Source organism: Rhinatrema bivittatum, chromosome 9 (genome assembly GCF_901001135.1).
Source record: "Rhinatrema bivittatum chromosome 9, aRhiBiv1.1, whole genome shotgun sequence".
Lineage (NCBI taxonomy): Eukaryota > Metazoa > Chordata > Amphibia > Gymnophiona > Rhinatrematidae > Rhinatrema > Rhinatrema bivittatum.
In genome coordinates this window covers 221,109,568-221,130,534 of record NC_042623.1, presented here as the reverse complement: position 1 = coordinate 221,130,534, position 20,967 = coordinate 221,109,568, and the positions used below count along the sequence as shown (strand labels likewise).

The 20,967-nt window shown below is 45.2% G+C and overlaps 1 protein-coding gene across 3 annotated transcripts in view; it reads left to right on the top strand.

Annotated features, from left to right (window-relative positions):
- Positions 1–20,967, top strand: part of DHX36 (DEAH-box helicase 36) — a 518,365-nt gene that overhangs the window by 217,359 nt on the left and 280,039 nt on the right. For all 3 annotated transcript variants that reach the window (XM_029615334.1, XM_029615333.1, XM_029615335.1), the window contains one exon: positions 18,540–18,595. In XM_029615334.1, coding sequence (XP_029471194.1) covers positions 18,540–18,595 — 56 coding nt within the window. The remainder of the gene's footprint in view (positions 1–18,539; positions 18,596–20,967) is intronic.

The following is a 20,967-nucleotide window of genomic DNA, read 5'->3' as shown; positions in this document are numbered from 1 at the left end:
TCAGCTTTTCTGTACACTTCCCTGGCACCGGCAGAAATTAACGCCCAGCCTTTGGGCAGGTGTTAATTTTTGAAAGTAAAATGTGCGGCTTCACTGCACATTTTGCTTTCTGGATTGTGCGGGAATAACTAATAGGGACATCAACATGCATTTGCATGTTGCGGGCGCTATTAGTTTCGGGGGGGGGGGGGGGGGGAGTTGGCCGTGCATTTTCGACGCGCTATTATCCCTTACTGAATAAGGGGTAAAGCTAGCGTGTCAAACGCACAGCCAAACCTGGGCTAACAGTGCGCTCACATCATTGGAAAAATTTCTAAGTCCAGTGCCCCCATTCATTGTCACCAACAGCATCAATATTGAAGGACCCGGGAACCATATTGACCACTGGTAAACTGTGGCACCAAAGGGTCAAACATTTTCCTCAGACTAAATCAAAGAGGGAGTCCGTGAGCAGGGAATCTTCCACGTTTCCCACATGATACACAGGAATCAGTCTCTTCCCACGACACACCAATTAGATATGCTAACTTACCCTATTCCTACCCTCAAACACCTCCCCTGCCTCCTCAAAAACCCCTAACAACTATTCCTCCCCCCCAACTCTAGATCACTTCTGCCTATCATGACATCCCCACTCACTCAATTCCTAGGCCTTATGACCCTCTCCCTCTCCCTCATACTCATCAACTCCCAATCCTTAACTAAAAAGACACCCATCCTCAACGACCTCCTGCTTGATATCCAACCCGATATATACGCTATAACGGAAACATGGTTCAAACACACTGATTTAGTCCTACTAAACCAACTTCCTACACAAATTTATGCTATCTTCTCTCTACCTAGGCCCAAAAAGAGGTGGAGGCCTCCTACTGGCTGCCAAGAAGGAACTCAGACTAATCTCTGACAGTCAACATCTCCCCTAAATTCGAAATTGGCCTTTTTAAATCAACCCAATTACAAATTTGCCTAGTCTATACCCCCCCCCCCCCGATCTTCTTGATATTAACCCCTCCCCCTCATTGAATTCATAGCTGACAACATAGATATGAACATCCCAACCATCATCCTCTGCGATTTTAACCTCCACGTAGACACTAACCCCCTACCCCCCAATTGTGAAGCCTTTTTATCATCCATCAACGCCATGGGCTTTAAACAAATTATAGCCACCCCCGCTCACAAGGCTGGCCACACCCTCGATTTAATCTTCATTAACTCTCTTTTCCTCTCTGCCGACACTCCTACCTGTACTTCTGTCCCATGGTCTGACCACACACTCATAAAAACCAACCTTACCACAAAAAAGAAAACAACCAGCCCCCCCCACCCCTTACACACAATATATACTTTAGAAAACCCTGCAACAAGGAGGACCTAATTCTCTCCCTCATGGAAACCATCGATAAAATACTCCTTTCTAGCCCTGACTCTGCCCTCTCCTCTTGGAATAATATTACCAACAACATCGCTAACATCTGCCCATTAAAGTCTATAAAACTAAACCCAGCTCGCAATACAAAAAAAACCATGGTTCACTGCTGAACTACAAAAACTTAAACAAGAACTAAGATCTAAAGAAAAGAAATGGCGCAAAGACCCCTCCTCTACCCTGCTGACTGCCTACAAATCAGCCCTTCACAACTATAGAACATCCATTCTTAAAACAAAAAGAGACTATTACGCTCACAAAATTCATAATTTTCAATACAATCCTAAAGCCCTCTTTTCGTTTGTCTCCAATCTCACCAAAACTGCCCCACCATTCATCTCAGATAATGACGCCAAAAGCAAATGTGACGAACTTGTGGTCTTTTTCCAGGACAAAATCTCCAAGCTTCTGCTACGATTTACATCCTCCACCCCACACCTCAACACTTTCGCCACAAACCCCAAATTTACCCTGGAGTCCTTTGAAACCACTTCCTCCTCTGAAATTGAATCTCTCCTAAAGAAAATGATCCCCTCCTCGCACCCATCTGATACCATCCCCACAAAATCACTTCTAACCATCCCAAACATAATCGTAAACCCTAGCGGATATTAACTGCTCCCTCTCCTAGGATTCGTTCCCACCACTCTGAAACAAGCCGCCCTTAAACTTATACTGAAGAAGCCCAACCTTGACCCCTCAAATCCAGCAAACGTTTGGCCAATCTCCAACCTTCCCTTCAGAGCAAAACTCATGGAAAGAGTTGTCAACCTCCAACTCACTGATCATCTCGAAAAACACAATCTCCTATTCTCATCCCAGTTTGGCTTCCGTAAATTTTTTAATACCGAAACCCTCCTAATATCCCTCACAGATACTCTCCTCAAAGGATTAGACAAGGGCCAATCTTTCATGCTTGCATTACTAGACATATCTTCAGCATTTAACACTATCAATCACAACATTCTACTAAATCGTCTCTCCGAAATAGGCATCACAGGAACCGCCCATAACTGGTTCGAATCCTACCTCAACAATAGACGCTACAAGGTTAGAATAGGTAATAAAGAATCTACACCCATTAACTTAACTCAGGGAGTCCCCCAAGCTCATCCCTCTCCCCGACACTATTCAATATTTACCTCCTTCCCCTATGCCAACTCCTTGCTGACCTAGGCCTTACTCACTTTATCTACGCAGACGACTTCCAAATCCTTATTCCCATTACAGAATCAATTCCCAAATCCCTCAAGATCTGTGAAAATTGTCTCACCTCAATTAACCAACTCCTCACAAGTCTCAACCTTGCCCTTAACACATCCAAAACAGAACTCCTTATCTCACCTGACCACCACATCCCTACTTCTCCCAACCTTCCTGTAACTAGCGTCCAACATGTGAGAGACCTGGGTGTCATTAACACCACCATGAAAGACTGCTTCTACAAACTCCAAGTACTAAAAAAATTAAGACCCCCTCCTCCATTTCAACAATTTTCGTACAGTCCTCCAAGCTACACTTTTCTCTAAAATCGACTATTGTAATACCCTGCTCCCACAATCAAACCCCTCCAAATGCTTCAAAATGTGGCGGCCAGAATCCTCACCAACACCCGCAGAAAAGACCACATTACACCCATACTTAAGGACCTTCACTGACTCCCAATCCGCTCTAGAATACTCTACAAGAGTCTCTCTGTCATTCATAAGACCCTCCATAACCAAAGTGTCCATTGGCTAAACGACTCCTTGCACTACAATACACCAAATAGACCTACAGAACAGCTTATAAAAGATCCCTCTACATCCCCTTTCACATACTTTACCCAGCACATATCCACGAAAGAACGGGCACTGTCTATAGCTGGACCATCTTTATGGAATTCAATGCCCCCTGACTTACGCCAAGAACACTGCACCCAAACCTTTAAGAAAAAACTAAAAACTTGGCTATTTACACAAGCCTTTTCATAATTCCCCCTTACTACTCGCTATGGCACCTAAACTTCTCCCACCCAACTATATATGCCACATTATTTGATCCCCTCCCTGTGTTCATGGGATGGGCGAAGGCATCCATGGTTGGTGTTCTCTGGTCCCTGTGTAGGGAGAAGAAGCGTTCCACTTTGTGGTTCTGAGTGGACGCAAAGAGGTCGATGGTCAGCAGACCCCATCTGTGGAAGATCCAGAGACCACTCGTGGGGTTGGAAACATTGGCTGAGGCGGTCCACCTGTGCATTCAGTGTGCCAGTCAAATTTCTAGAAATTTTGACAAAAGTGTTCCGTGACAGGGCTCCATCTGATGATGTCACCCATATGTGAGGACTAACATCCTGATGTCCTGGGAGAACACCTGTTACAGGTAAGCAACTCTGCTGTATCTCTGAGTAGGGTAACAATTCCAGTATTGTCTTTTGGCTTGATGTTGGCATTGTTTTTTGTCACAAACTGCTTAGTGGTCATTGCAGCATTCCTACACAAACTGTGGATTTGAGTTTCCCTACTTGGATGATTGGCTGGTCAAGAGCACTTATCGGGCAGGGGCAAACTAATTCATTAGCATCACCATCTGGGTGTTGGTGTTACGAGGAATCACCATAAACTACCCTAAATTCAACTTAAATTCATCACATCAATTGGAGCTCATTAATTCTGTGCTAGACACAAGTCAAATGAAAGCCTGTTTCCAGCAACAGGATTTCTAAATTTAGTGTCCATGGTGGAGAGAGACTCCCAGCAGACTTCAGCCTGAGACATGTTGAGGCTTGGCGTCAGTTAGTTGTTTGGCTTCAGTGAATTCATATTCTCATGGTATGCTTCCATATGAGGTAAGCCCTGTAGAATCAAAGTATTGAAGCAGTGATCTGTGTCATAACATAAGAGATTCTCTGTCTTGATTGCTCTCCCATGCCAGTTGGGCCTTTGTCTAGCCTTCCAAATTACTTTTCATTAATTTTTTTGGTGAAAGATGCCTCCTCCAGCCTGGGTGAGGGAACTCACATTTGAGGCCTTCACGCCCAGAGCCTTTTGTCAGGTCAAGAAAAAATATCAATTTCCTTGAACTACAGACTGTGATAGGCTTTGAGAGATCACGCGGCCACAAAAATTGACCTTATATAGACATTTGGTGATGTACCAGTCATGTTCTACCTGAACAAGCAGGTAGATGCATGTACATTTATTCTGTGTTGGAAAACTATTACGGCATGAAACCTTAAGGCCCACATTCCTGGCAGAAAACAAAACAGCCTGGCAGATAGGCTCAGCTGTTTCCTAGACTCCTACGAATGGTCCTTGAAACAGCAATAAACAGGATTTTTATCAAGTTGGGAAACACTTGAAATGGATCTATTCACAACCTTGCTGAACAGTAAGGTCCTGCACTTTCTGCTGGAGGAGACTGTTAGAAGACAAACTAGAATCAAGTACCTTCTCACTTCATTTGTAACAATTCTTGCTGGAAATAATCTAATAAAATGATAAAATCAAGGATGCCTTTTTAAAAATTTACAACACCATAGGTAGCACCTACAGTGGATCTGTTTCTTTCTACCATTTTCTGTTTTGTGTCTGTTTTGACTGTTTTCCAATTTGTGCTGTATTCTTTTTTTTTTGTTTGTTTGTTTAATCTTTTTTTATTGAACTAAATTCAATATTCCAATTATGAAACAGATAAAGTTGAACCATTAAATAACACACAGTACCAAAGTGACTATGCAACGAACATTACATAAGGGAATAAGTAATATAGTGAGAACAATACACTACAATCATAGGTTCATGAGTTCCATATGCAAGAATCTGCACAAATCATAATGATAACTTGTCTTTTTAGAAGAAAAGGAAATAAGGAAGAGAAATGAAGGTGAAATAAAGGTTTAGGTACAGAAAGAGAAGAAGGGAGAGAAACTTTAAGAATAAGATGAGAGAGAAGAGAGGAAGAAAAAAAGGAAGTAGTATAAAGACTGAAAGAAAAAATTAATCTCCGTGAGTGGAGTATACAGTACCCCATTAAGAAAAGCTTATGATAAAGATGCAATATAATCATCCAACGGCTTCCACACCCTAGCCCAAGAAGCAAGCCTATTATTTTTAACAGCCATGGCTTTTTCATATTTAGAATACACACGTACTGAGTTCCACCAAAGGGAATGGGATAACAAATCACTGCGCTTCCAGTTAGAAATTATATTGTGAAAGGCGACATCAAACAAGAAATCTATCAATTTCCTGTGTGGGAGGGATAAGAATAAAGAGGGATTAGCACCTCTGAGAAATATCAGTGCGTAATTGAGAGGATGATTAAGGGGGAGGATGGAGGAAATAGTATGCCAAATCTGGCGCCAAAATGTGTGTACATATGAACAAGTATAAATCATATGTTCCAAAGTCGCCTTGGGTTCCGAATAGGACCAACACTTATGGGAGGATATAAGGCCAGCTCGGTGTAAGCGCCATGGGGGTCCATAAAGCTCTATGAATAAAAAAAAAAAGGAGGACTGTGTCAAACTGGAAGATAGTGAGATGCGTGTAGATATAGACCATAAATGATTCCAGGCTGCTGAGGGAATAGGGACAGCAATTTCTTTTGTCTATATAGGGTATAGACGAGTTTTGGTTTTATTTAACGATGAAGCAGTGATTATTTTATCAAGCCTTGACGCTAAATGTCTTTTTGAGCCATGTTCATGTAGTACCTGAAGAAAAAAAGGGGAAGCAGTAAACTGGGTAGGTAAGGTTAGAGAGGGATGGAGTGCACCTCTTAATTGTAGCCATGCAAAAAATTGGGTGTGAGGCAATTGAAACTGCTCCTGAATCCTAGAAAATTCCATTAGCTTGGAGGCCTCTAAGACTGAAGATACATACCAAATCCCTTTCTGTTGCCATATGGGCCAGTTAAGAGAATGACCATTGACAGTTATGGAAGGATTATTCCATAAGGGTGACATGTTAGAGGAACGCCAGGCACATATGTTCACGGGTCGGATCAAATCGAAAGCAGATTACGCTTTATGTAAGGAATGTAGGATTGGGTTAGTGGCATGAGACTTGAGTAATTTCATACCAGGAAAGCAAGAGAGGGGATGTGGAACTAAGAGAGTAATTTCTAGATCCACCCAACGTGGTTTTTCCTAGTCATTGATAGTATGAAAGTGGTACTGTGCCTGCTGTAATATGAAAACCTGATGATAAGCACTAAAATTTGGAAAATTAACCCCTCCATCGGCTTTTTTGGATTTCAACTTAGTGCGATCCTGGGAGTCTTGCCTTTCCAAAGAAAGGACATGAGAAGCCTGTCTACTTGTGAATAAAATGTATTAGAAAATAAAATAGGAAGCATGGATAGCACATATGTAATTTTAGGGGCTACTATCATCTTAATAGTGTCCAGACGTCCCCACCATGTTAAATATAGGGGAGACCATTTAAGGACCAAGTCTTTTAAAGATTGTATTATACGTGATTCGGCATTTGTAATAGCTGAGGGTCCGAGAAAAATTGGATACCTAAGTATTTAAGACTGCGAGGGACCTTTTGTATAAGAGAAGAGGAAAGATCTACTAATGCCCCTAATGAGTTGAGAGGCAGTAGCTCAGTTTTGTGCCAGTTAATTTTATAACCAGAAAGAGAAGAGTATAAAGTAATTTGATGTAATAAATGCGGGAGTGAAGTATCTGGATTAGAGAGGAATAATAGAACATCATCTGCATATGCAGATAGTTTATATTCCTTAGCACCAATGGTCACCCCCTCAATCAGGGAATTTTGTCGGATTGCGATGAGTAAGGGCTCCAAAGCCAGGTTAAAGAGCAACGGGGAAAGTGGACACCCTTGACGTGTGCCCCTATGCAGTGGAAACGTTAGGGATATGCGACTATTAATATAATATAATGATATAAAAGCTTGATCCATGACAGAAAATTTGGGCCAAAACCAAATTGTTGGAGAGTGTGGAAAAGGAAGGACCATTCAACTCGGTCAAACGCTTTTTCTGCGTCTAGGGAAACAGCTATTGCTGGATATGAGGCAGAAAGCGTGGCTTCATGAATATGGAGAAATAATCTAGTATTGTTGGCAATCAGCCAATTTCTGATAAATCCAGATTGATCTGGGTGAACTAGATAGGGCATTACTGTAGACAATCTGGTGGCTAATATTTTAGTAAAAATTTTATAGTCCGTATTCAATAAAGAGATTGGTCTATAATTTCCTACTTCCGTATCATCTCTACCTGGCTTTGGGAGTACCACCACACATGCTGTTGAAAAGGAAGAGAAAAGGTGCGGTCGAGACGGGGCTTCAAAATAATATTTATGCAAATAAGGTATAAGTTCCTTGCTGAAAGTTCTATAAAAATCTGTGTTGAATCCATCAGGTCTGGGAGCTTTACCTGTGGGGAGAGCTTTAATCGCCAATTCAATTTCCTGTGGTGTAATCGGGTGTTCAAGTTGCATGCATTGTGAAGTAGACATTGAGTGGTGAGAAATGTTGGAGAAGAAAGCTTGTGTCTCGTCTTCTGATGCTGTCGCTTCCTTTTGATATAGATTAGCATAAAAGTCTCAAAGTCCGTAAGATGTCGACATCTTGAGAAAAAATTTGGTTGGTGGCAGACTTGATTTTGGTGATTCTTTTTTTTTTCTGTTCGTTTTTTTAGGTATGAAGCTAATAAATGTCCACATCTGTTATTTTCAGCGTAGTACAGGGCATTAGTATGAAATGTATGAAGTTGTACAGAGGCACTTAATAGTTGATTATATTTATACTTAGCTTTAAGTACAGCGTCCAATGTTAGTTTAGTCGGGTGCTTTATGTGTTCCGCTTCTAGAGTAGCTACCAACTGTTGAAGATCATCCATATCTGCCTTCTGTTTTTTCCTTTTATTGGAAGAGTAGTTGATGATTTCACCTCGAATAGTAGCTATAAAGGCATCCCAAAGTTTGGAGAGTGAAATCTCGGGGATAGTATTGAAATGAAAATAATCAGCAATCTTCTCACGAATTTTAGGTACAAATTGCGGATCGGATAAAAGAGAAGAATTGAATCTCCAAAGTTTGTCAGTGATAATAGGAGATTGCAGTTCGCAATTAAGGAGAACCGCTGCGTGATTTGATACCAAAATAGGAGCTATTGATGCGGAGAGAATCCTTGGTAGGAGACTGTTGGAAGTTAGAAAAAAGTCAATACGAGAATAAGAAGCGTGTGGAGACGAGAAGAATGTAAATTCTCGTTCTTTAGGATTTAAGATACGCCAAGGATCCATTAAGCCAAAGGAATGCATAAGGTGTTGAATCGCCTTACAGGATTTAGATGTGGTGATTCGCGCTGTTGATTTCCTGTCAGTGAAGGGATCCAGAACTTGATTGAAATCACCTCCAACAATAGTCGGGGAAAAATTGAAATCCAGAAGGCGAGCAAAAGTGGCTTGAAAGAAGGAGGGATCGTCTAGATTAGGAGCATATATGTTAAGGATCGTGAAGAGTTCTTTATCAATAGAGAGTTGAATGAGGTTCCATCTGCCTTCCAAATCTGCTGATTGATTAATGACTGTAGCATCCAGATGCTTATGAATAAGTATAGCGGTGCCGCGCTTCTTAAGTGCTGGGCTGAAGAATACTCGACCCACTCACTGTTGTTTTAATTTGAGAGACTCGTTAGAAGTCAAGTGGGTTTCCTGGAGCAAAGCGATATCCGTTTGCAGAGAATTTAAGTAGGTGAGGATTTTCTTTCTTTTAATAGGGTGTGAGAAGCCTTTAACGTTTTAGGGAGACTGTAGTGAAAGAGGTAATCTTGGTAGCCATTGAGTAAAGAGTCTAAATAGAGGATCAGAACGGTCCATACTGTATTCCACTGCATGTAGTAAAAGCATAAAATTAAAAATTAGACAAAAAAGGGAGAAAACATAGAAGAGCCCCAGAAATGAAGAGATACGATGGAAAAAGCAAGAGATATGAGCCATATAGCTCCTATTAATTAAAGCACTAATGTGCAAATGTGAAACCCTAAGAAGGGAGAGAACAATGACGGGCCTCCAGGCCCCACACATCCGCTCAATGAAAAAACATTTCCAGATCCGGTATGGGAAATGACTCAGAAAAACAAGCTGAATAAGTTCCATTAAGTAGTGAATTTGCAGTAAAGGACACCTTTCAGTCGGTGAGAGTGATACGTGTTTGGGCTCTTAGAGCAGTCCTTATATGCTCACAGTCAAGTAATCATTGTCTGCGCCGATTCGATGGATTGAAGAAATTCCTCCAAGTTTTGAGGGTGTTGAAAGAGTTTTGTTTGATTGATTGATTGATTTATTTATTTATTTAAATCTTTTCTATACCGTCGTTAAGAAGGATCCGTCACAACGGTTTACAATAGGGCACATAAAATAAGGATGCTGAGATATATTAATTTACACAGGTGCCATAATGATTCGGTACTTAGCTTTCTAAATGATATAATTGGTTTGTGATACAATACTGTCCAGGAATTATCAGTTTAAAAACAGTTCTAACTTTATAAGTGTCAGGTGAATAAAACGGAAAATGTCATAATGCCTCTGTATCGCTCCATGGTGAAGACCGCACCTTGAATACTGTGTACAATTCTGGTCGCCGCATCTCAAAAAAGATATAATTGCGATGGAGAAGGTACAGAGAAGGGCTACCTGTTGTGGTCCCGGGCCGTGCCCCGGTCCCTCCACCTACCTCGGGGGCGGCCCAGGCCGTTTCAGAGCTTCCCCGGGCCTGCAGGCCCCTCAGCACGTCTCTCCCTCCTCGGGAGAGACGTCGACGACTCGGCAAGGCTGGCCCCGCCCCCTGACATGCGCGTGCGGGGAGGAGCCTTTCTTAAAGGGGCCAGCGCGGGAAAATCAGCTGCACAACTGAGGATGACGTCAGACGCCTTCAGCCATAAATATCTTTCTTCTAGGATCCCCCAGTGCCTTGCAACAAGGTTCCTGGACTTGTCCAGTGTTTGCTGTGTTCCTGGTTGTCTTCGTCCCGCTTCTGCCTGCTTCCCTTGCTGTGGATTCTTCTGGACTTGACCCCTGGACTGGCTTTGGATCGCTCTCTGGCTCTGACCCCTGGACTGGCTTTGGATCGCTCTCTGGCTCCGACCCTGGAGTGGCTGCGTACCGCTCTCTGGATATCGACCCCTGGACTGGCTGCGGACCGCTCTCTGGATATCGACCCCTGGACTGGCTGCGGACCATCCTTGGACTCAGACTCCTGGACTGACTTCTGGATTTCCTACGACCTGCTGGAGGCGCCAGCCGTCCGGAACCACGACCTGCAGGAGGCGCCTGCATCCGGACCATCCGCATCATCAGGAAGTCGCCTAAGTCCCAGCGGCCGTGTCCCTACGGGCTCTTCCTGGGGGGACTTCGGCTTCCAGGGTGAAGCTCCTAAAGTCCCAGCGGCTCCTAAAGTCCTAAGGGCTCCTCCCGGAGGAGTGCCGGTCTCCAGGGTGAAGAGTCTTCTTCCTCTACAGTCCAACACCGTCCATTCGTCCTTGGTCGCAAAGGACTCCACCATAGACCAGAGCGTCAGCCAGCATCGAGCTTCCGAACCGCCTCCTGGTTGGGACATCCGCTGTGGACTACTACAGCACTCCATCTTCTGTTCCAACCAGCCCAAGGGTCCACAAACATAACACTACCAAAATGATAAGGGGAATGGAGCAACTTCCCTACGAGGAAAGACTAAAGAGGTTAGGACTTTTCAGCTTGGAAAAGACATGACTGAGGGGGGATATGATAGAGGTGTTTAAAATCATGAGAGGTCTAGAACGGGTAGATGTGAATCGGTTATTTACTCTTTCGGATAGTAGAAAGACTAGGGGGCACTCCATGAAGTTAGCATGGGGCACATTTAAAACTAATCGGAGAAAGTTCTTCTTTACTCAACGCACAATTAAACTCTGGAATTTGTTGCCAGACGATGTGGTCAGTGCAGTTAGTATAGCTGTGTTTAAAAAAGGATTGGATAAGTTCTTGGAGGAGAAGTCCATTACCTGCTATTAAGTTCACTTAGAGAATAGCCACTGACATTAGCAATGGTAACATGGAATAGACTTAGTTTTTTGGGTACTTGCCAGGTTCTTATGGCCTGGATTGGCCACTGTTGGAAACAGGATGCTGGGCTTGATGGACCCTTGGTCTGACCCAGTATGGCATTTTCTTATGTTCTTATGTTCTGGTGAAGAATGAGAAGGTAGAGTAAAAACAGATAGAAATATAGCTACACACTTTATTTGTTCATACCTCTCACTTCGCCTGCCTCACTGTTTCCCCTTCTCTGTTTGGTAGGCTTGCTTGAATAGCCAAGTTTTTAAGCCTTTTCTGAAGGTTTTGTTGTCTTTTTGCAACCTTAACTCTAGTGGCATGGTATTCCACAGTGTGGGTCCTGCCAAGGATAGTGCTCTCTCTCTTACTTGAGTTAGTCTTGCTGTCTTAATTGATGGGATAGTAAGGAGTGCTTTATTTGCTGATCTTAGGTTTCTGTTTGGTACGTGTACGCGGAGGGCTGTGTTAAGCCATTCCGCTTTTTCGTTATGTATTAATTTATGTATGATGCAAAGTGTTTTGTATTCTATTCTCTGCTCAACAGGTAACCAGTGTAACTCGGCTAGGGTTTCGGTGATATGGTCTCTCTTACTTTTTCCGGTCAAAATTCTTGCAGCAGTGTTTTGTAAAATTTGTAGTGGTCTGAGTGAGGTGTATGGTAAGCCTAGTAACCACGCTTAAAATATAAAACATCACTATAAGATAATTGTCAGTTTTTTTTCTCCATCCTCCCTTATGCACCAAGTTATTATACCCATGTTAATCTACCCTAAGTTATTATACCCATGTTAATTTACCCATGTACTAAGTTATCTTACCCATGTATTCTGTTTTCCAATTTTAATACCCTGTTTTATGTAACTTGCATTCCTTCATGCCTGTCGTTTTCAGTTACAATGTAAACCGAGATGATATGCAAATTCTGCATGAATCCCGGTATATAAAAATGTTAAATAAATAAATAGTAGTAGCGCATTACAGTAGTCAGTGCTTGCAAAAATCAATGCTTGTAGGACTGAACGAAAGTTCTTTGACGTTAGTAGTGGTTTGCGTCTTCTGAGTACCATAAGTTTAGCGAATCCTTCTCTAACTTTTAAGGATATATGTTGTTTTTAAGCTTAATTCGGTGTCAATTATAACTCCTAGGTTCCGTACTTTCTCCGCTAGTTCAATCTTTTGGTTGTTTTGAGTGTGATAGTGTTTTGAATGATTTCTATCTTTTTGCGTTCTAGATGTAGGAATTCTGTTTTCTCTATGTTGATTACTAGTTACATTTGGTTAGTAATTGTTTTATGATGTCAAGGTACATGTTAGCGATATTTAATGTTTTTTCAATAGTTTCATCTATGGGAAGTATTAGCTGTATATCGTCAGCTGTATATCGTCAGCTGTATATCGTGTTATACCCAGCCCGGCTAGTAGGTGGCATAAAGGTAACAGGTATATGTTAAAGAGTGTAGCAGATAGAGCTGACCCCTGTGGTACTCCTGTTTGTAGGTGTATTTTTTCTGACATTAAATCTTTGATTTGAACTTGGAAATATCTGTTACTTAGATATGATCTGAACCATTTGATAGTAATGTTACTCAATCCTATTTCCTCTAGTCTATTTAAAAGTATGTCGTGATTTACGGTGTCAAATGCTGCTGACAGGTCCAGCATCACTAAAATATAGTGTTTGCCATTGTCAAAACCTCTTATGATGTTGTCTGTTGGTGCTAGCAGTAGTGTTTCTGTACTATAGTGTTTTCTAAAGCCATGTTGTGATGGATACAAGATGTTATTATTCTCTAAGTGCTCCGCTAGTTGCTTTTGTATAGTTTTTTCGATTAATTTGGCAATTAGGGGTAGGTTCGATACAGGTCTGTAATTGCTCAGATTAAGCGGGTCGCAATCATTCCTATATCTACACTACAAATTACTGAACCAGTGGATACTTAATAAACCATACGTTTTGCCCGAGTACATACTCTATACATCAATTTTAAGAGCCCCTGATGCAGCCGTAAAGGTGAAACTCTGCCTGAGTCGGGCAGGTTCTGTGCAATAGAATAAATCTTCTTTCCAAGGCATCGGTCTTGTTTTCTGTTTTTCTCAACCCCAGGAGAGGGCAGTTCATCAGCCCCTACCAGGGTTGTCCCTGGGCTAGGTATGGACCTGGTGACCTTTTCTTAGTTGGAATTTTTTCAGGGCCTTCAAGCCTTTGTTCAGGCTCAGTCTACTGCTGCCCTTACCTGGTCTGAGCACCAGCTGGGAGCACCTCATCCCCCAGCCCTACCAACATACCTCAGAACATGCCTCGTCTCACCAAGGGCATTCCTGACAAGGACTGTGACACCACGGGTGATACAGACTCATTGGAGGATGGGCAAATCCTATCAGGCCTGGAATCTTAAGGTTTTTCCACAGAGATGAATTGCTGGCCCAAGTCTCCCAGACACTCAAGATTCTGGGGTGTCCGGCGCGAACTCTTAGGTCGGAACCAAAAAGGAACCCCATCTTGGTGTCTCTACGGAAATCCCCATACTATTTCCCAATGCTGGAAGCCATCCAGGAGTTGATTGACCAGGAGTGGGACGCCCCAGAGGCCAGTTTTAAAGGAGGTCGAGCCTTAGAGGCCTTCTGCCTGCTGGACCCGGCGGCCAAGGAACGCCTGCACTTCCCGAAAGTAGACACTGTGGTCTGCACCATCTTGAAGCGGACAACTATCCCAGTAGAGGGAGGAGGGCCTTGAAGGATGCACACGACAGGAGATTGGAGTCCATCCTTAAGCAAGCCTTTGATGTGACAGCAGTAGCACTGCAGATTGCCTCCTGTTGTGCCTTGGTGGCGCGCTCATGTCTGCTTCTTTCAAGAGAGGCTAATAGCTCTGGGGTTCCTACCAGGTAGGCGATAGAACCCGCCGCAGCCTTCCTAGCGGATACAAGCTCTGACCTAGTGCGCACCTCGGCCAGAGGACTTGCCTCAGTGGTGGCTGCCAGAAGACAGCTAAGGCTGGAAATTGGTCAGCGGACACGACCTCTAAAGCAAACCTCACAAAGATGCTTTTTAAGGGGGGATCCCTTCTATTTGGAAGCAAGCTAGAAAAGCCAGAAAGTGGGGAGAATCTCCAGTGCTTCCGCTACCGGAAGATAGGAAGAAGAAATCAGAAGGCCCCTCACCCAGGATAAGTCGGACTAGGGGCTCCCAGTGCTTCTGGCCCTACAGAAACCAGACGTTACACACTTCTCAAACTTTGGGAAGATCCCAGCCCTTTTGGAACAGACAACCAAAAGAAGAACCGGCTCGGGCTCCAGTTTGGCCCTAACTGGACAATGAAGCTGGGCTGTGACCCATCCACAAGACGAGGAGATAGGGGGCCAGCTTCTATCAGAGGTAGGTCGAGATCACGTCGAAATTGGGTTCTGGACATCATATGAAAAGGATATGCCCTAGAATTTCGCAGCATCCCTCAGGACACATTCATGTTGTCGCCTTGCCACTCCCAGCACAAAAGACTAGCAGTGGAATCCACTCTAGTAAGGCTCCTCTGAGAGCTATAACCCCACTGCCCACACCCAGGAAAATATGGAGCATTATTCCATCGTACCCAAGAAGGGAGGGGTCCTTTCGCCCCATCATGGACCTAAACAGCGTCAGCCATCATCTGCGGGCAAAGTCCTCAGCCCAGTGCCACCGGGCGGTCGACAAGGTGTTGACGCTTCTTCATTCCCTCGGTTGGGTGGTCAACTTCGCCAAGAGCAGCCTTTCTCCATCTCAGTCTCTGGACTTCCTGGGGGCGCATTTCGACACAGCGCTGGGCAAGGTGTCTCTGCCCCCGGACAGGGCTCATACACTCATAGCTCAGATACAGCGATTCATTGGTCTCTCGCTTCCAACGGCGTGGGATTACCTCCAGGTCCTGGGATCCATGGCTTCCACCATCGATCTGGTCCCCTGGGCGTTGCACATATGCGTCCCTTACAAGCGCGCCTTGCTCTCCCGCTGGAAACCGGTGTCTCGGGACTTCCAAGCCATCCTTCCTCTCCTGCAGGGAGCTAAGGACAGTCTCTCGTGGTTCAACCTGTCTCATCTTTTCCAGGGTGTTTCTTTGGACATCCGAAATGGGTAATCGTCACGACGGATGCCAGTCTCTCTGGCTGGGGAGCGGTGTGTCAGATGAGTTCTGCGTAAGGGAAGTGGACGCCCAAGCAACTTGGCCGATCAATCCAGTGGTCGCCCATGCAACTTGGCCGATTAATCGCTTGGAGACCAGAGCAATGCGTCTGGCATTGAAACGCTTCCTACCTCTCGTCCATCGTCACGCAGTCCAAATACTCTCAGACAATGCGACCACTGTGGCCTACATCAATCGCCAAGGGGGCACGAGGAGCCGGCATGTCTCTCGGGAGACAGACAGGTTGATGGCGTGGGCGGAGACTCACCTCTCCCGCCTAGCGGCTTCCCACATCGCAGGCATAGACAACGTTCAAGCCGACTTTCTCAGTCAATATCTAGATCCCGGAGAGTGGGAACTCTCAGGAGGCGGTGAATCTCCTGTTCCACAGTTGGGGGACCCCCTATCTGGACCTCATGGCAACCCTCCAGAATGCCAAGGCAGCTCGGTTCTTCAGTCGCAGAAGAGAGTACGACGCAGGGGGAGTGGATGCCTTAGTCCTCCCCTGGCCCCGTCACGTTCTCCTCTACGTGTTTCCCCCTTGGCCTCTGGTGGGCAAGGCTCCGGAGAATAGAGTCCCACCAGGGCCCGGTAATTCTGGTGGCGCCAGAATGGCCCCATCGCCCGTGGTTTGCAGACTTGATCAACCTCGCAGTGGACGGACCTCTTCGTCTGGGTCACCTTCCACGCTTGCTGCGTCGGGGTCCGGTATCTTTCGCCCAGGCCGATCGCTTCTGTCTTGCGGCCTGGCTTTTGAGAGGCGCCGGCTAAGACTGCGTGGATACCCAGAGGCCGTCTACCTCCATTTCCTATATCAGGGTATGGAAGGTTTTTGAGAACTGGTGTGCCTCCATACCTGTGTCGCCACGGACCGCCTCGGTGGCTCAGATCCTATCTTTTCTTCAACAAGGACTGGACAAGGGTCTGGCCTACAACTCGCTGAGAGTGCAAGTCTTTGCCCTAGGCTCTCTACTTCATCAACGAGAGGGAATTTCCCTTTCCTCTCACCCGGATATCATCCGATTCCTCAGGGGGGTGAAGCACGTGAAACCCCTGGTCCATGCTCTTTATCTTTCGTGGAGTCTCAAACTCGTTCTCGGAATCTTGGTCAGGCCACCCTTTGAACCCATGCGTTCCGCGACCCTCAAGGATATCACTCTCAAGACTGTTTTCCTGGTAGCTATCTGTTCTGCCCGCAGAATCTCGGAGCTTCAAGCATTCTCTTGCAGAGAGCCCTATCTTCGTTTTACGGATTCGGGAGTTTCCTTGCGCACTGTACCAGCTTTTCTGCCCAAGGTGGTTTCCGAGTTCCACTTGAATCAGATGGTAGAGCTTCTGTTCTTCTCAGCGAACGCATCGACGGATCTACGCAAGCTAGATGTCAAGCGTATCCTCATTCGCTATCTGGAAGTCACTAATGATTTTCGCTTGTCGGACCATCTTTTTGTTCTCTGGCATGGTCCGAAGAAGGGGGCCAAGGCGTCGAAAACTACCATTGCTCTCTGGCTGAAGGAGGTGATCTCGGTGGCCTACTTTGGAGCGGGTCGACAACCTCTGGCGGGTGTCAAGGCCCATTCTCTTCAAGCTCAGGCTGCTTCCTGGGCGGAGATGCAATCGGTCTCGTTCCAGGAGATTTGTTGAGCGGCAGCTTGGAAATCGTTACGTACCTCTGCTCGTCATTATCGTCTACACATACAGTCGCCTACTTTTGGCTCCTTTGGCTCTAGGGTCATTTGAGCAGGGCTTTCCAGGGCCCACCCTACGTAGGGAAGCTTTAGTACAACCCACTGTCTGGACTGATCCTGGTACGTACAGGGAAAAGAAAATTATCCCTTACCTGTTAATTTTCGTTCCTGTAGTACCAAGGATCAGTCCAGACGCCCTCCCTGACTGTTTATTGGGTTTGGGATTGCCTCTCTGCTCAAATTGTTCTTTAGCGCCGTTTTTTTCCTTTGGCTGGTTAATGGTTCATTCTGCAAGTTTGTTGTTTGACACTGTTTTGTGCCAATTGCACACTGTTATTTGTTACTTAATTCTATTGTTCTTGATCCATCCTGGTTTCCTCTTTGCTTTGATATACTCCATACTGAGGATTAGTAGAGGGTGCACTACCTTATAAGGAAGCATCCTTCAAAGTTCTATCGGACTCCATCTGCTGGAAGGAGGAGATAACCCACAGTCTGGACTGATCCTTGGTACTACAGGAACGAAAATTATCAGGTAAGGAATAATTTTCTTTTATATGTATGGGTCACATATTCAAACTTATCACAAATTGGATGTTTTTCAAAGCGAGCATGCATAGTAGTTCCCATGCTACTGGGTCCCCACAACATGCTTTTGTTCATTTCATTGTTGCATAATTGGCAATAGATGCACAGTATGGTGTTTTGTCTTTTGCCTTCACTTATACTATCATGTAGTATAGCCCCACAGCCAGTCGGGTTTTCAGGATATCTACAATGAATATGCATGAAATAAATTTGCATATCATGGTGACTCAGTTTATGCAAATTTAGCTTGTGTATATTGATTGTGGATATCCTGAAAATGCAATTGCTATGTGGTCCCCAGGACAGGTTTGGGAAGCCCTGATATAGCAAAAGCTTGTTAGGCAATCAGAAAGTTTGGATTTAATGGACATCTGGTTATCGCTCAATATTCATATGTAATTATTAAGTTTGAGTCCCTGTCTTCTAAAATGCCAGTGTGTTACATGTTGATACTTTCAACATTGTGCAAGGGGATCACTCAGAATTCATGTAAATGCCATATTGTATCTAGTAGCACAAAAGAAATGTGTGGGTCCAGGAATGTGTTTTTGTATACATACTTACTGCTTTGTCTGTTTTGTATTAAAGCTGTGATAAAACTATTTCCCTTTTTTTTTTATTTCAGATAAGTTCATTATTATCCCTTTACATTCATTGATGCCAACTGTAAATCAGACAGAGGTATGATACTGAAAACAAGTAGCAGTATATATCTTTTAGAGCGGTGGTTCTCTACCTGGTCTACATGATTCTGGGTTGTTTGGTTTAAAGGATATCCACAACGAATATGCATTAGATATATTTGCATGGAGTGTCTCCATTGTAGGAAAAAACAGATTGACTGGTTGGTCCCTCATGTTAGCATGCATGAAGTAACACAGAGTTTTGCAGGGTTATCCTGAACTAAAAGATTTAAGCATCTTCTTTCCTTCTTAATCATTAATATATTTTGTTCCACACACCTTTTTTAATTAAAGCATAAAAAGGGGTAATTTCCTAGCGTGTAGCAGATGGACTCAGGACCAATGCGTATAGTGTGCTCCTGATAGCAGTTGGAGACTGATCAGATTTCAATCTGACGTCAATCTGATGTCAGCCCTAGTACATATACACCTGCAGGAAGTGCAGCTCTTCAGTATTTTTCCGTCTCCATAGCAGTTAGGGACTCTATTCATGCTTGCACAGCGTTAGAGTAATTTCACCAAAGAAAACCAAAAGAATAAGAATCTTACCTCTACAGATGAGCCCTGCTCTCCTGCGGTGACACCCATTGGGTCCCTCCCCCAGTTGAGAATTCCTGAGGTGATTACAGCGATCCCTCGGAGGTAAGCCTTGGTGACCCTTGGCGGGGACCTAGCCCCCGACATCGGGTGAGGCTGAGAGGCAGCGGGTGCAACCTCGAGTGCGGCGGTGAATGTATTTTCCCTCTCCCCCCTTAGCTGGAGACCGCCCGGAATGAGACCGGGAAGTGCCGAGACAAGGTAAGGTAGAAATCTAAATAAAAGTCTCTGGTCCCCGAAGCTCGAGGAGTCGCACAGGTCACTATCGGGACCAGTACCACCGGTTTGATCTGCCGTCACCATTTTGATCTGTTTGTCGCCCTGTTCACTGCCCCGATCCGTGAGCACAAATACCTTGTGCGCACAACGTCGTGCGCACAGATGACGCGCATAGCCTCACACTTACTGTACCGGGCGCACAACTCTATCTGTGCGCACAACAGCGCACGCAACAACCTACACACTCAACTCTGACACACCAGAGCGCACAACTGTATTTTACGCGCACAAGCCATGGCACCACCGGAAAAGAAACTCAAGGCTCAGGGTCTTTGCCCAGCATGTCACATTAGAGCTGTACAGCATGAGGAGGCCACGGCCCAGTGTATACAGTGCAAAGAGGCCCTAGGGGATTCAACTCATGGCCCTCCCCAGCCGGTACCGGGTTGCAGCCTCTCGAACAGTACACTGGACCTAGCATTGCACAGCGGGACTCCCCCTCAATCGGGGCTCCCCAGGGACATGGCGCCCCTTAGTCTAGACCCAGCATCTATCTCCTGGGTGGAATTCTTCAAAGGTCTGCATACCTTTGTCCACATGCAACCGGGGCCTCCTATAATACGGCCACAAGGTCCACCAGAGGACCTCAAGCATCCCGGGACCCTCTATGCCCAGGGAAGTGATCCCACCGTCCAGAAGCCCCACCTTCAGGGACACGGACAACTCGGATGAGGATTCAGAACCACTGGAGGAAGGGGAACTCCCTCCGGGGACAGAGCCCCACCGAACCATGAGACACTTCTTCACCAAGGACGAACTTCCAGACCTGGTCACTCTCAGCTTAAAAGAGCTTGCTATCCCGGGCACAAGTGCCTCAGGGGAACCTAAGATGAACCCCCTACTAGAGGGACTCTGTCAGACCTCCCGTCATTTCCCACTGTTACAAACCGTCCAGCAACTAATTGACCTGGAATGGGATGCCCCGGAACTACGTTCAAAGGAGGGTGTGCTCTGGCAGCCATGAACCCTCTGGACCCAGCCGTCAAAGATCTCCTGGCATGTCCGAAAGTGGATGCCATGGTCTGTACGGTCTCGAAGCGCACTACTATCCAGGTGGAGGGAGGAGCAGCACTCAAGGATGCTCAAGACAGATGTCTGGAATTTATCCTCAAACAGTCCTTTGACGTCTCCGCTATGTTTTACAGATCACGGCCTGCTGTGCCGTGGTGACACGCACCTGCTTATCTCAGACCAGGAACTCTCCTGGGGAGGCCCTGGAACCAGCAGTATTATTCCTCGCGGATGCCATTTCTGATCTGGTGTGCACTGCAGCTAGAGGAGTGTCATCCGCCGTGGCAGCCAGAAGACAACTCTGGCTCCGAAACTGGTCTACCGATGCATTCTCCAAAATGAGACTCACAAGGATGCCCTTCAAGGGAACCCTCCTGTTCGGAAGCGAACTAGAAAAACTAGCCAGCAAATGAGGCGAGTCCCCACTGCCGTGGCTACCGGAGGACAGGAATAAGAGAAACCAGCGATCCTTCCCCCGAACTT